Raw genomic sequence first — 16,982 nt, forward strand, 5'->3', positions numbered from 1 at the left:
TATGAGGATGACATCATGTCTCCAGGGCGAGAGCAGAAAATTCCATTAGCGCTCTTGGCCTAGCGACCGGAGCAGAGTGGAGAAGGAGAGGCATCGGAGGACAATAGCACGTGCAGCTGTGGGCGAGCGTTAACCGCGATGCTCGGCCGTAATAAGGAGTGTCATTCATGGCCGCCTCTTTGTGACACGTTCAAAGGCATTCTCTCACTCCTTCATTCTTCCATGTTTTCAGCCTCTCCAGCCATCTGTGTGGAGCCGTTGGAATGTGAGAGTCTTTGCTAAACTCTCTTTCAAAAGTGCATGGCTTTGAAAAGCAAGAAAGCGTAGATGAGACAATGGAATGAAAAGCCAGTGTTGGTTTTAAACTGCCGCTTTCGCTTCGTTGATTATTCCACATTCTTTCAAATGATGCATTCAGTTTTAAATTACCTGGAATTTTTTATTTATTTTTTATTCTGAACACAGATTTGGGCATTAAGTGGCGACCCAGTACACTACCAGTGATTTAGAATTGAAATTCAGTGGTTTTATATTCTTGGCCATGAAGGAGTATAGGAGTGCCACTTAAAAATAAAATGAAAAAAAATTAAATATCAGTGTATTAAAGGGATAACTCACCTAAAAATGAAAATGGTCAACATTTACTCACCCTCATGTTTTTCCAAACCTGCATGACTCACTTGCTTCTGCAGAACATAAACATAAGATATTTTTAGAAACGTGTTTTTTTGTCCACTCAATGGTTACCAACATTGTTCTGTGAAACAAAGACATTTTAAAGAAAGAAAATCATAAAGGTTTGGAATGACATGAGGGCGAGTGAATGGTGACAGATTTTTTTCATTTTTGGGTGAACTATCCCTTTAATTAAAGGTGCCATAGAATGGAAAACTGTATTTACCTTGGCATAGTTGAATAATAACAGTTCTGTACATGGAAATGACATACCGTGAGCCTCAAACACCATTGTTTCCTCGTTCTTATGTAAATCCCGTGCATGCAAAAGACCACTGAAAAATAGGCGAATCAGAACATAACACCAACTGTGACGTTACAGTCGGGATCACTAATAGTTACGCCCCCAACATTTGCATATACCCGCCCATGTTCTAGGCCAGCCGGACCTGCATAGCCAAATCATCAGAAGTTCTGCAGGTATTGTGAAGAAACAAGCGAGGATAATAGCGAAAATGGCAGATCATGGAAATAAATGTTATGTTCCAGGCTGTGCAGGGGATGTGAAGTGCAGGGATGGGTTGGTGTCTGTATTCAGAAAGGCACGGAAAACAAATAACGTGCGTTCAGTACTGCCGCTGTAGTTTACACAGCACGTGTGATCGCAAATCACGAAAGTGAAAGTAAAACGCAATCGTGCATTCGCAAGCAATTTCGATGCCCCGCATATTAATAGCGGCTCCCTGATGTCCTCATTTTATATACAGTATAATTAACCAATGATATAACTGCGAGAGAAAGCATTGAAATATACTGTATATTTTTCCTGTGTTTCCTTCCTGCTGTGTGAGCTACTGAAATAAGCTGCACTGTGAAACAGTCAATCAGAGCAGAGCTCAACATTGAGCCGCACTGCGAAACAGCCAATCAGAGCAGAGCGCAACATTATTATTCATCATGACCCTTCCAAATAATGTAAAAACAGACCATTTCATTCTAGAGACAAATCCTAGGGTTGTAAATGGACATGTAAAACCATTTCTGGAGATTTTTTGCCCTTACCTAAGCCACATACCTTCTATGTAGATATCAGAGAACAATTTAAAATATTGTATCTATGCATTCTATGGCACCTTTAAATAACTTTTCAAATTGACAGATAAATGATTTAAAGCAATTGAATTAATGTTGTTAAATGACATACAACATAAAATACCTACAAATGTAGTTAAATGTAGCTATAAATAATACATTGAGGTTTCAGTTGTAAGTCAAGTTAACAAATGCAGTTCACAGGTGGGACCAAACAATGAGCTTACATTTAACATGTTAAGCTCTACAATGAATAATGAAACCGTTTTAAATGTCTATTTATTTGTCAACTTGAAAAAGTGATTTTTTTTTCTCTCTCTCTCTTTAATTCCAGCAGTATTGTTCCTGTGTGCCTTTAATCATTATAGCAGCAGTGTGGGCTTCCTTATTCTCAATTAGAGCGATTATTAAAACTCTGTAGTTATTTTTATAGTTATAATCATCGGGTGTGAGCAGGCCTCGAGTCATAAATAGTGAAGTACAAAGTATTTTTCTAACCGTAAGAAATTTGAACCGTTGCACCCTTATTTTACACTGTCATCCTTGTGTGTACATGTGTGTATATTTTCTGCGTGTCAAATTCAGAGATCTTTGAGCAGCTGAATCGATGTAATAATAGAGTGTAAATCAGTGGTAGAGATACAGGATTAAGTGTGCTACATGCTTTATTCCTACACATAAAGTCTCAAAAGCACAAAAATAAGAGTCCATATCAGGATTTTCTTTGCTTTTTTAAATTAAAGGAGTTTGATGTACTTTGCACATGTTTCATGTTGAGTGCAACGCATGCTGCTGCATTGAGCCACACACAGTCCACAAAACACTGCAATCTACAAGCCTGGCAAGCATTTCATGTTGGGAAATCAAATCCCAAGTATCGCCAAACCAGTTCTCAAGTCATTCGCACCAGAAACATCTTAAGCCCCGGCATCTGAGCAGCAGGCCGCAGTAAACCATCTGTTCTCTCCGGCATATCCCACAATTCCCAAAGTTTATCTACCAACAATCCCCTAAACTCAGCGCTGCTGTTACAAAACCACCAAGCAGCTGTGTCATTACATCAGCCGGCCATTTATTCCCACCGTGCCCACTCAACTTGACGTTTATGTCAGTGGATCAAACTTATTCTCATGATTAAGTGCAAGTGTGTCAGGAGTGAGTCTTAGTTTGGTTTGAGTAATTGAAGCTGAAACGTACGTTTGGAGTAATGCATGGTCAGGATGGTGTGTTCCGGAAAAGACTATAATAAGTAAATCTTATATTCAGAATGCAGTGTGATTAGAAAAAGGTCCATTTGTCCACATAAATGTTTTTAAATTGATCTCAGGTATGTCCTGGGTTAAACAAAGGAATTAGATAAGTCAGACTTTATTATACTTATTATCAAATGAAAAGTTCAAGCTACGTGGACTCAGCAGCTGTTGGTTTAACATGTCAGTTGGAACAATCAGGCAAATCAGGCCCTTTCTTTACCCCTAAACTACCTCATTTCCCATTTAGGCACAAAATAATTCACAGCTACGTGCAACTCGGTCCTAATCCACTGCCTACTTCTGCTCTGAGCATGTTTAACCTCTAGAAATCCTCTCACACTGCACCTTTACTCGCATATCAAGGCATATCTTCCCGTAGCTGCCAGAATCATATTAAACACACTGTTCCTGTCACACAAGGCTACCAGTGGCCTGGCTCACTGCTTCTCACAGTCCTTTATTAAACCTTACTACTCACCCTGACCATGTCTGTTTATCAAGCTCCCCATCTTTCCACATGAAAGGAGCCCACCTGCTCGGGACTACAAATATCTCCATCCTCGTCCTTTCAATGGTGAAACAAACTCAAAAAAAAAAAAATGGTGAAATCATTCACTATCTGAACAATAGACTCCATGTCATACATTTGAAGACCCATGCATATAAATTTTTGGTTAATTTTGATTTGAATGTGACTAAAAGTTGTGTTGTTGGCAACAAGGACAGATTTTACATGTTTTTGTTAAAGCTGGCATTGAATGGAAAATTTTACCCTGTACATTTTTTAAATGCATGTAATTTGCCTTATTTTTTTTAACAATTCATCCATGCATAACGGGACAATTGATTCATGCCATGTTTTTTCATCTGCTTCATTTTTTTTCAGTGCAGTGCCCACATCTCAAAATCCAATCAACAACCGACTGTTAAAACCATTCCATAGAATTACATTTATTATTATTATTATTTATTTATTTGGTCCCACTTTATATTAAGTGGCCCTAATACCTGTGTACTTAGTAACTAGATGTGTACGTAGGATGTAACCACAGTGTAAGTACACATTGGTACATAGTATCTAGAGCTGGAATATTTCTGTAACTACACATATGTAACAACCCTCCGAATGGTTTGTGTAAGTACAAATGTGTAACAGGACATATATAACTACATTTTGTAACAACAATATGTATAAGAGTAATTGGAACAATTTGATCCAGGGGGTGGAGATGGGTAGGTTTAGTGATATGTAAAGTGGAAGGAGTTGGATCTCAAGTTGGTGGAGTTGGTGCACCACTGTAATACCAATGTACTTACATGGTAACTCCTCAGGAACTGACCACTTAATATAAAGTGTAACATTCTGGACACCAACCACAATTTATATGTAAAGCCTAACTTACTGGCCGCTGCTGTGTAACATTACATGGTAAATCTAATATAAAGTATAACACTTTCTTTACCAAAAAGTGCTGTTAGTCCTGTTACACATTTGTACTTTCATTACCAAAAAGTGTTGTTACCAATGTCCTGTTACACATTTGTATTTACACATACCATTCAGTGGGTTGTTACATATGTGTAGTTACACAAACATTACAGCTGTAGATACTATGTACCAATGTGTACTTACACTGTGGTTACATACTATGTACACATCTAGTTACTATGTAAGTACACAGGTATTAGGGCCACAATATAAAGTGGGACCATTTATTATTTATTAATTTTTTTGATAATCCATTACAATCTGATGTACATTACCGGTCAAAAGTTTGGAATCATTTTGATTCTTTTTTTTTTTTTAAAGAAGTCTCTTATGCTAACCAAGGCTGAATTTATTTTATTACAAATATAGTAAAAACACTAATATTATGAAATATTGTTACAAGTTAAAATAAACTGTTTCATATTGTATTATATATTAAAATTATAATTTATTCCTGTGATGGCAATGATGAATTTTCAGCAGCCTTCAGTCTTCAGTGTCACAGAAATAAATTGCATTTTAAAATATATTCAAATAGAAAACAATTATTTAAAATTATAATAATTTTTCACATTATTACTGTTTTTACTGTATTTTGATCAAATAAATGCAGCCTTGGTGAGCATAAGAGACTTCTTTCAACAACATTAAAAAATCTTAATTATTCCAACATCACAATTTTGAAATCATTATATATAATTATGAGCATCACAAAACGGAAGAAAATCTGCAGCTAACATTATCGTGGCTTTAAATGTTGAATTTTAAATTAATATTTAAAATGTTCATTTGGATTTTAATTTTATTCTTTATGGTCAACTAAAATGTTATTTTTATCTTCTAAAATTAGATGCCTTTTTTCCCTCCATTATAAGTCTAATAATTTCATGTCAATTTTTGCAGCTGAATGTAACACCAGTTTTGGTGTTAAATGTAATTCATGTCAGGTACAACCTGTGGTCAGTCAGGTTTGAGGTGAACTTGCTTCGAGTTTGTTTTCAGCGAGTGTGACGGGGATAAATGGATGTTCTCCAGCACAAGCACTTTGAACTTGGAAACAAAGACTCTTCCTTAATCTCACAGCTAATGAAACACACATGATGCACTGACAAAGAGAGCGTTTATGCGTGTGTGTTCTTGTGCACAAAGTTGGAGGGGATCACTCATAATTACTTCATGCTGTGCTTCAATTGTTTTCCTTTCTTAGCCATCAGATGCTCCTGGTCTGAGGCCGTAGGAAAACTCCAGCAATTATCTGCAGCCTGGCTGCATAATAACTCCCTCCAAACACAACACAAATCCAATAAACACGTGAAGTCACTGAATCTCCCTCCTCCTTTCTCACACACATTTCTCTTTAATTTACCACATTCCTCCACTCCTACTTCACCTCTTTAAATACTCTGAGTTGAAACAACAATTAGCCGTCCTAAAATTAGTACAAATTGTGCAATTGACTGAGATCCTGTCAGACCTGTCTTACCTGAGGTTACAGAACGCACCTGCAGCTGCATACAGATGACTCATCAACACAAAAATCTGTTCCAAAACCTAGTGAGGCATCTGTCTATAGCCAAACATTAAGGTAGCATCACATGTATGTTGCCAGAGAAGACAATCCTAAAATGCATTGCAACTCAGTATGATGGCTACCATTTAAAATGAAAAGTTTAGGGAAGATTTTGTTTTTAAATTAATACTTTTATAAAAAAAAAAAATGACAGATTTATATTTAAAACAAATGCTGTTATTTTGAACTTTCTATTTGAACAACAACAATAAAAAAACATGGTTTCCACAAAATTTATTAAGCAGTACAGCTGTTCTGCACTAGTAATACTAAGAAGAATTTTCTTTTTGAGCAGCAAATCAGCATATTAGAATGATTTCTGAAGGATCATGTGACACTGAGGACTGGAGTAATGATGCTGAAAATTCACCTTTGCATCACAGGAATAAATTACATTTTAAAATATATTAAAATAGAAAATAGTTCAATTGAATTGTAATAATATGTCACAATATTACTGTTTTTACTGTATTTTTTATCAAATAAATAAACGCATCCTTGGTGAGCATAAAAACATTACAATATTAAATAATGTGTATTTACCCCAAACTTTTAAACGGTAGCATAGAAAGAAATGTTGATTATAAATGTGCTTATGTTTGTTTAATACAAAAAAAAAAAAATACAAATATTAATTTAAATGAAATAAAATAAAAATGGACTATTTCACGTAATATTTTGTATGCGGTGTACTTTTATGCTTAGTAGAGTTTTGTTTTGTTAGCTTAGCAACATGCTAACATCAAACTTCATTATTTATTAAGTGCTGCTCATCCTCAAGTAGTGCTTCAGTGTTTTTCTGATATTGTATTTCAGTTAGGATGCTTCTTTAGTAGATAGAACAGCAGATGACAAAGCAGCTCACTAGGTTTTGGAACAGATCTTACGTCTTAGCCAGCACCAGCATCTCCCCTTCACACAATGAAGAAACATGCTCATCATATTATTCCATCTGTGACTCTCATCAAAGCACAATATCGGTTTCCCCTCGTTTCTTGGAAAACCCTGAACCAGCATGAAAGACAATGTGTTTTCCAGGGATTGATAGAGTTAGCATATGTGTACAATACTGTAGTGCTGAGCTGTGGAAGTCAAGTCACATTTATTTATATCGCTCTTTATAAAATACAGATTGTTTCAAAGCAGCTTTACATTAATAAAGCAGGAAAATAACAGTGTTAATGTTATAAAAGTCATCCATTATGAAACAACTCTACGTAGAGCTAAAAAAAAAAGATTTGTAAATTATCTGTTCTGTTGCGTTCCCATACATGTAAACCCAAGGGCTTTAGGTGTTTTTTTTTGTTTTGTTTTTTTTAATGACTGATAAATGTAATAATCCTAAATTCTCTCTCTCTTTCTCTGTGTAGGCCGTTTGGTGGAGGAGGCAGGGGGGACGGCTGGACTCTTGGCAGGCAGCAGTGTGCGGAGCTCTTGCAGGTGTGTGGGATTAGCCTCGGCACAGATGTCTGGGAAAGAGAGTGAGGGAGAACGAGAGATAGGGAGTTGGGATGGGGTCCAACGCCAGGAATATTCAAACTTTACCCAGCTGCATTCCTGTTTAATACCACACAGGTCAAGACAGTCACATCAGGTTGTTCACCAGCTGGTGTGCACCGACAAAGAGGGACAGAAACAACCAATTAGAGGTGGAGAGTCAGTTGAGGAAGTGTACGCCATTGACCTTTTGTTGCCCCTGCATCAGACTTTCGGTAACTTTCATAGCTGTTGTCAGCAGTCATTGAGTTTACAAACCAGATCCAGTGTCTAGGTTTATCCTGAGGGAGCTCAAGTCTGGCCCAGGGACCCTTGCAGCTGTCTAACTCCCCAGACGCCATTTTGGAAAACATCTCCACCCAGAGTGATCACTCTTCAGGTACTGGGACACAATGAAGGGACGAGTATGCTTCACCCAGAGGGGAAAGAACATGGCTGCCAGCCACGCCACCTGGAGAGTGATCTTGGGATTCGAGTTGTTTGTGCACATGTGCTGCTTTAGCACAGATGCATCGCTTTAGGTGGATTGCGGTTGTTAGCGTCATTGTGAAATCGCACAAACAAATGTGAATTGTGACGCATTGTATGGTCACGGTTGCTACAGCTGCAAGCCTCAAGGGTAAAAATGAGGAACACTTTTTTTTTTGCCCATTCTCTCTCCTATCTCCACTATTGTGTCCATCGTGTTCTGGGTTTAGTACAAGTATAAAAGGTTAAATGTTAAAATACACTACTTTGAAAGTATAGCCATGAAGGGTAAACATTATGTAGGTTAGCATGAAAGTAATGCACTAGAATTGCTTACTTTGTCTGTACACAGATATATCCTATTATAAATCATGTAAAGCTGGAAGCACATGAAAACATTTACATTTATTTGTTTAGCAGATGCTTTTGAATTTCATTTGTTGAGGGGAAAATGGTGTCGAATAGGCACAAAAGAAAGAAATGAAATTATAATTTTTTATATGTATGTTTTTTTTTTTTTTTTTTACATACCATTCAGTGGGTTGTTACATATGTGTAGTTACACAAACATTACAGCTGTAGATACTATGTACCAATGTGTACTTACACTGTGGTTACATACTATGTACACATCTAGTTACTATGTAAGTACACAGGTATTAGGGCCACAATATAAAGTGGGACCATTTATTATTTATTAATTTTTTTGATAATCCATTACAATCTGATGTACATTACCGGTCAAAAGTTTGGAATCATTTTGATTCTTTTTTTTTTTTTAAAGAAGTCTCTTATGCTAACCAAGGCTGAATTTATTTTATTACAAATATAGTAAAAACACTAATATTATGAAATATTGTTACAAGTTAAAATAAACTGTTTCATATTGTATTATATATTAAAATTATAATTTATTCCTGTGATGGCAATGATGAATTTTCAGCAGCCTTCAGTCTTCAGTGTCACAGAAATAAATTGCATTTTAAAATATATTCAAATAGAAAACAATTATTTAAAATTATAATAATTTTTCACATTATTACTGTTTTTACTGTATTTTGATCAAATAAATGCAGCCTTGGTGAGCATAAGAGACTTCTTTCAACAACATTAAAAAATCTTAATTATTCCAACATCACAATTTTGAAATCATTATATATAATTATGAGCATCACAAAACGGAAGAAAATCTGCAGCTAACATTATCGTGGCTTTAAATGTTGAATTTTAAATTAATATTTAAAATGTTCATTTGGATTTTAATTTTATTCTTTATGGTCAACTAAAATGTTATTTTTATCTTCTAAAATTAGATGCCTTTTTTCCCTCCATTATAAGTCTAATAATTTCATGTCAATTTTTGCAGCTGAATGTAACACCAGTTTTGGTGTTAAATGTAATTCATGTCAGGTACAACCTGTGGTCAGTCAGGTTTGAGGTGAACTTGCTTCGAGTTTGTTTTCAGCGAGTGTGACGGGGATAAATGGATGTTCTCCAGCACAAGCACTTTGAACTTGGAAACAAAGACTCTTCCTTAATCTCACAGCTAATGAAACACACATGATGCACTGACAAAGAGAGCGTTTATGCGTGTGTGTTCTTGTGCACAAAGTTGGAGGGGATCACTCATAATTACTTCATGCTGTGCTTCAATTGTTTTCCTTTCTTAGCCATCAGATGCTCCTGGTCTGAGGCCGTAGGAAAACTCCAGCAATTATCTGCAGCCTGGCTGCATAATAACTCCCTCCAAACACAACACAAATCCAATAAACACGTGAAGTCACTGAATCTCCCTCCTCCTTTCTCACACACATTTCTCTTTAATTTACCACATTCCTCCACTCCTACTTCACCTCTTTAAATACTCTGAGTTGAAACAACAATTAGCCGTCCTAAAATTAGTACAAATTGTGCAATTGACTGAGATCCTGTCAGACCTGTCTTACCTGAGGTTACAGAACGCACCTGCAGCTGCATACAGATGACTCATCAACACAAAAATCTGTTCCAAAACCTAGTGAGGCATCTGTCTATAGCCAAACATTAAGGTAGCATCACATGTATGTTGCCAGAGAAGACAATCCTAAAATGCATTGCAACTCAGTATGATGGCTACCATTTAAAATGAAAAGTTTAGGGAAGATTTTGTTTTTAAATTAATACTTTTATAAAAAAAAAAAATGACAGATTTATATTTAAAACAAATGCTGTTATTTTGAACTTTCTATTTGAACAACAACAATAAAAAAACATGGTTTCCACAAAATTTATTAAGCAGTACAGCTGTTCTGCACTAGTAATACTAAGAAGAATTTTCTTTTTGAGCAGCAAATCAGCATATTAGAATGATTTCTGAAGGATCATGTGACACTGAGGACTGGAGTAATGATGCTGAAAATTCACCTTTGCATCACAGGAATAAATTACATTTTAAAATATATTAAAATAGAAAATAGTTCAATTGAATTGTAATAATATGTCACAATATTACTGTTTTTACTGTATTTTTTATCAAATAAATAAACGCATCCTTGGTGAGCATAAAAACATTACAATATTAAATAATGTGTATTTACCCCAAACTTTTAAACGGTAGCATAGAAAGAAATGTTGATTATAAATGTGCTTATGTTTGTTTAATACAAAAAAAAAAAAATACAAATATTAATTTAAATGAAATAAAATAAAAATGGACTATTTCACGTAATATTTTGTATGCGGTGTACTTTTATGCTTAGTAGAGTTTTGTTTTGTTAGCTTAGCAACATGCTAACATCAAACTTCATTATTTATTAAGTGCTGCTCATCCTCAAGTAGTGCTTCAGTGTTTTTCTGATATTGTATTTCAGTTAGGATGCTTCTTTAGTAGATAGAACAGCAGATGACAAAGCAGCTCACTAGGTTTTGGAACAGATCTTACGTCTTAGCCAGCACCAGCATCTCCCCTTCACACAATGAAGAAACATGCTCATCATATTATTCCATCTGTGACTCTCATCAAAGCACAATATCGGTTTCCCCTCGTTTCTTGGAAAACCCTGAACCAGCATGAAAGACAATGTGTTTTCCAGGGATTGATAGAGTTAGCATATGTGTACAATACTGTAGTGCTGAGCTGTGGAAGTCAAGTCACATTTATTTATATCGCTCTTTATAAAATACAGATTGTTTCAAAGCAGCTTTACATTAATAAAGCAGGAAAATAACAGTGTTAATGTTATAAAAGTCATCCATTATGAAACAACTCTACGTAGAGCTAAAAAAAAAAGATTTGTAAATTATCTGTTCTGTTGCGTTCCCATACATGTAAACCCAAGGGCTTTAGGTGTTTTTTTTTGTTTTGTTTTTTTTAATGACTGATAAATGTAATAATCCTAAATTCTCTCTCTCTTTCTCTGTGTAGGCCGTTTGGTGGAGGAGGCAGGGGGGACGGCTGGACTCTTGGCAGGCAGCAGTGTGCGGAGCTCTTGCAGGTGTGTGGGATTAGCCTCGGTGCAGAGGTCTGGGAAAGAGAGCGAAGGAGAACGAGAGATAGGGAGTTGGGATGGGGTCCAACGCCAGGAATATTCAAACTTTACCCAGCTGCATTCCTGTTTAATACCACACAGGTCAAGACAGTCACATCAGGTTGTTCACCAGCTGGTGTGCACCGACAAAGAGGGACAGAAACAACCAATTAGAGGTGGAGAGTCAGTTGAGGAAGTGTACGCCATTGACCTTTTGTTGCCCCTGCATCAGACTTTCGGTAACTTTCATAGCTGTTGTCAGCAGTCATTGAGTTTACAAACCAGATCCAGTGTCTAGGTTTATCCTGAGGGAGCTCAAGTCTGGCCCAGGGGCCCTTGCAGCTGGCTAACTCCCTAGTCACCATTTTGGAAAACATCTCCATCCATGTCAAAACTCATCAGGTACTGGGACACAATGGAGGGACGAGGATGCATCACCCAGAGGGGAAAGAACATGGCTGTCAGCCACGCCACCTGGAAAGTGTTCTTGGATTCGAGTTGTCTGTGCACATGTGTTGCTTTGTCACGGAGGTAACGCTTTAGGTGAATTGCAGTTGTTAGCGTCATTGTGAAATCACACTAACAAATGTGAATTGTGACACATTGTATGGTCGCAGTTGCTTGCCATCACTGCCACAGCTGCAAGCCTCAAGAGAACAAATGAGAAACACTTGCCTTTCCCAATCTCTCTCCATCTCCACTATTGTGTCCTTTGTGTTCTGGGTTCAGTACAAGTACGTCACATCAATAGCAATAGAATCGCTTTCTTGCTTTGTCTGTCCACAGTACTATTATAAATCCTCCTGCCATTACCATGATCATGTATAGCTGGCAAATCCAGTAACTTCTGCATTATATGTACAGCTATTTATTTAGCAGATGCTTTTGAATTCAATTTGTTCAGGGGAAATGGAGTAGAACAGGCACAAAAGAAAGAAATTGATTTTTTTTACTTCAGTTGAAAATGTATTTCTATACATGTGATTCTTTGCTTGTTTTTACAGCCTGATGTACTAAATTATGTCAAAATTCAGTTCTGTGGTAATCGACAGCCTGACCCTAGAACATTTCTCTAAAGACACATCACTTGCGTTGGGGCAGCTTTTAATTGTCAGTTAATCAAGTGAAATCAGGCAGTATGGGAGAACTTGTTTATTCCAGCACTGGGAAGAGCATGTTTAAAGCTTGATACTGTTGTTTGTCCGACCGCCATTAGAGAGGAGAGAGAACCTCTTTCTGCTCTCATTCACGCCAAAACAAGTTTATGAATGTGCATGAGTGTTTACGAGTGCTTGACATTGCCAGGCTAGTTTGAAAAATTAATCCGCGTTCCCTCTTTTCTCCAGAGCGTTTCCGTCGGGTGATCAGGGCTGATGTCATGCCACATATTTACATTTATGCTCGGTGGTAATTATAACACGATCATCACTATAATTAGTGCTTGTTTGTGTGCTGATACATATGCACAATCTCTTTCCAGGTGGAGTAGCAGCGTTTGTCACGACTCCGCTAGATGTCGCGAAGACTTGGATAATGTTGGCTAAGGTGAGACTTTGAAACTGTTGTTTAAATTTGTCTCCAGATGCCTCCCAGATGGAGTGCAAGGTGAACAAACAAAAGGCCCTAATGTAGACAAAACCAACAGAAGAGAGAGTGAAGAAAAAGCGTCAGTAGACACACAGCTCGATCCAATAGCAGGGTCATCCTGGGACGCGACTGACGCACAAATGCACTCCTCTTGCTATCCGCTGTCCAGTCGAGACTCAAAACAGACAGAGCAGTGTATGTGCATGTTAGATGTCAGAAGACGTTTGTATATTCAAGAGTAATTTCCAGTTGTCTATGGACTGGAACGGAACTGTACTTTAGAGCTGCAGACTTGGTATCTGGTGCAGATGCTCAATTCTAAAACCTTGGCAGCATTTTAAGCCTGACACAAAGGCTGTTCCAAAAACTATAAGCAACTTCAAATTCTGCCTAATTTTGGTAGAATTCTAAGGCAGTGTTGCATGTTATAGAGAAGGCAGTCTAAGAATGCATTGCAACAAGTTTTAATTTTGGTGTATGTATTAGACTGTTGTGCCATTATCTTAGCACCATGTTAAACCAAAGCCACTTTAAACAAGCCTCTGAGTTTAGCAAAAACAAAACGTAACACTACAGTACGCAGAGAAGAAGACTTGGCTGTATTTTTGTGTTGTATATCAATGGAGGAGAGGCTTTATTATGCTGAATAAACTGCTTTTGTGGGGAAACAGCTTATCATTTAATGAATTTACAGCCTGTTGGCTAATCTTCAACAATTTGCCATTAAACATTTGTTTTGGATTGATCTGTTTTCAGGGTTTGTAGGAGAAGTCACACAGTTTTGCAACACATAGGATTCAGTTTACAATACTTCTCATTTATTTCTATGGTATCCACCAACAGTAATTAACATTAAAATGAGATTTAAAAACATGGAAAAATAACACACATTGTGAAGATAGTGCTGTATAAATACAGGTGACTTGAAGGAAACCACACTCAGACCACCTCCTGAAGGACTGAGTTTGTTTAGAGTTATCATCATGATAATGACATCCCAACTCTAGAAATGGAGTGTTCTGCAACTTGGCCTATTCTTAAAAGCTTAGTATAAGTCGTCATTTACTCACCCTCAAGTCGATCCAAACCTGTAAAACTTTTTCTGTGGACCCTAAAATATGATATTTTGAAGAATGTTGAGAACTAAACAACACTGGACCCCATTGACTTCCAAAAAGTCTTCCAAAATAAAAAAAAAACTGAATCACTGAGTTGGAAAAAGGATCACCCCCTACTAAAAATGACTTGTAAACTCAATCAGGTGTAGCTAATCACCTTCTCAATGGCACACAAAGCCATTTGACTTTCAACTGTGATCAGCTGTGATCATTTTTATTAGCTCAGCATGAAAAGAGCTTTCCTGGAACATTTCAATCCTTGGCAGTGTTGCTTTACTTTTACTTTGTAGCTAGATTTAACGACTTCCCCACCCCTTTTGAGACTTTTTTCAAAAGTTTAGGGACAAATAAAGCAACTTCTTGGACAAACCTTATCTAAGTTCTCATCTTGCCCACTGATCTACATTCATCTTTATATAGATCAGTGAATTTGCCATTATGTCATTATGCTAGTGACATTTAGCTACCAGTTTTAGCTACTTTTAATTGAAAGCAGTTGGCAACACTGATCCTTGGTAGTGCAACTGAAGCAAACAATCCACTATGGGTGGCAAGGCACTGTCAAAAGATCTCTGGAAGAAAGTTGTGGACAGGCACAAGTCAGAAGTTGGATACAAAAATGTCAAATTTCAAAGGCTTTGCCAATGTCTAGAAGCACAGTGAAATATATTATTAAGAAGTGTAAGGCATTTGGTACAACACAGACCCTCCCTGGATCAGGACGTCACTCCAAACTGGATGAAAGAGTCAGGAGGAAACTGTTCAGAGAGGCGACCAAGAGGCCTACAGCGACTCTGAAGCAGCTGCAGGAATTTATGACAAAGAGTGGTCATTGTGTGCATGTGACAACAATATCACAAATTCTCCACAAATGTGGCAAATGTGGTTGCAAGAAAAAAAGCCACTTCTCAAGAAAGACCACATGCAGTCACGACTGAGCTTTGCCAAAACGCTCCTTGAAGATTCTGAGGCAGATAAGACTAAAATTGAATTATTTGGCCTCAACACCATACAGCTCACTATTTAAATAACAGCATTCCTACAGTAAAGCATGGAGCTGGTAATATCCTGTTATGGGGGTGATTCTATGCAGCAGGGACTGGAGCACTTGTCAGGATAGAAGGAAAAATGGATGGGGCAAAATACCATCACATACTTGAGGAAAATTTGCTGCCCTCTGCCAGAAAGTTGTCAATGGGAAGAAGTTTTACCCTCCAACATGACAATGACCCAAAGCACACAGCAAAACTTACCACAGTGGTTGAAGGAGAAAAAGGTGAATGTCCTTGTATGGCCTAGTCAGAGCCCAGACTTAAACCCCACTGAAAATCTGTGGAATGACTTGAAGACTGCAGTCCACAAATGGTCATCATCAAATTGAACTGATCTTGAGCAGTTCTGCAAAGAAGAGTGGGCAAATGTTGCAAAGTCTAGATGTGCAGAAGAGACAATTTTTTTCTGACATGTTGGTGTTATATCTTTCACTTGGATGTTATAAGTTGCACTGAGCAAATACAGCTGGATAAACAAAAACTGTGTGTCCGTCTTCCTTTCAGGCTGCAAAGCAACAAAATCTGATTATTTTAAAGGGGGGTGATTCTTTTCTATACCCAATGTAAGTCAGAGATTTGGAACAACTTGAGGGTGAGTAAATGATGACTGGGTTTTCAATTTTGGGTGAACTACCCCTTTTAAAACTGTGGACTACACCAGTATTCAGTCATATTTACATATTGAAACATTTAGTAACATTTACATATAGAAACTCAAAGGTATAGTATCACAAATGGCTTCATTCTAATGGCCAGAGAGTGGATGGAAATGTCAAGAAAAACTAAATTGAACCTTGATTAACACTTTAGATTAAGTTGATTTTGCATTTGAATGAAATGTTGGCCCCTTTAACAAGAAGAGTGAGTGAGGGGGTTAATTTTTACACCTGTCTCCTCACACCTTTGGCTGATAGAGTGATGTGTTTTACTGGAGGCGTCATGCTTCAGGTCATCACTTCAAGTTGCCTTGTTTTTTTTTTTCATTTGACCAATTAAAGAAATAGAGACCTCATGTTCAGGCATGTCTGCTGTACTGTGTGTGTTTTGGCCTACAGTCACTCCAGGCTGTTATCCAAGCCCTGTGGGGAACTGCAGTGTACGGGGCTGTTCAATGTACAGTCAACTCATCAACTGAAACTCTGAAACATGAAAAACGAGCCCAGTCTAAATTTAGAGCCTTCAAAATTAGCCTCAGAATGTGGTGTTTGCCCATGCAAAACACACAGTTGTTACGTTAACTCTCCTTCACAGTTCCCTGATATAGATGGCTGTTTTGAAGATAGTGTTGTGGGTTTGTAGAAGAGGGACTATAAATATATATAGAGCAGAAAGGGGAGCCGTTGAACAGGTGGAGACGGGTAGAGTATACCAGGGACAGAGCAGAATCAAAAGGAAGACAAAACACAGTGTGTGTTTACATGTTTGACAGGAAGTTTAAAGACAGATGATCCATCATTACTGTGTTTTGTCTCTGTTTATCAGGCTGGGACGAGCACAGCCAGTGGAAACATCCCAAAGGTTTTGTATGAGGTGTGGAGGAGCCGAGGAATACCTGGGTGAGTGTAAATGGCAGGGTATGAGTCCAGATACTGCATTCCTCAATCAAGGTTGTTGTTGTTGTTTTTTGTTTCATTATAAGCACCATTTAAATCCCCTTTTAAACTTAATTCTTTAG

The 16,982-nt window shown here is 37.4% G+C and overlaps 1 protein-coding gene across 1 annotated transcript in view; it reads left to right on the forward strand.

Annotated features, from left to right (window-relative positions):
- The window catches only part of LOC107699790 (S-adenosylmethionine mitochondrial carrier protein), a 77,173-nt gene that overhangs the window by 51,259 nt on the left and 8,932 nt on the right, over positions 1-16,982 (forward strand). Inside the window, exons 7-9 of the mRNA XM_016501184.1 lie at positions 7,450-7,519; positions 13,031-13,095; positions 16,790-16,863. Coding sequence (XP_016356670.1) covers positions 7,450-7,519; positions 13,031-13,095; positions 16,790-16,863 — 209 coding nt within the window. The remainder of the gene's footprint in view (positions 1-7,449; positions 7,520-13,030; positions 13,096-16,789; positions 16,864-16,982) is intronic.

Source organism: Sinocyclocheilus anshuiensis, unplaced genomic scaffold, assembly GCF_001515605.1.
Source record: "Sinocyclocheilus anshuiensis isolate Anshui unplaced genomic scaffold, SAMN03320099.WGS_v1.1 scaffold951, whole genome shotgun sequence".
NCBI classification, from domain to species: Eukaryota; Metazoa; Chordata; class Actinopteri; order Cypriniformes; family Cyprinidae; genus Sinocyclocheilus; species Sinocyclocheilus anshuiensis.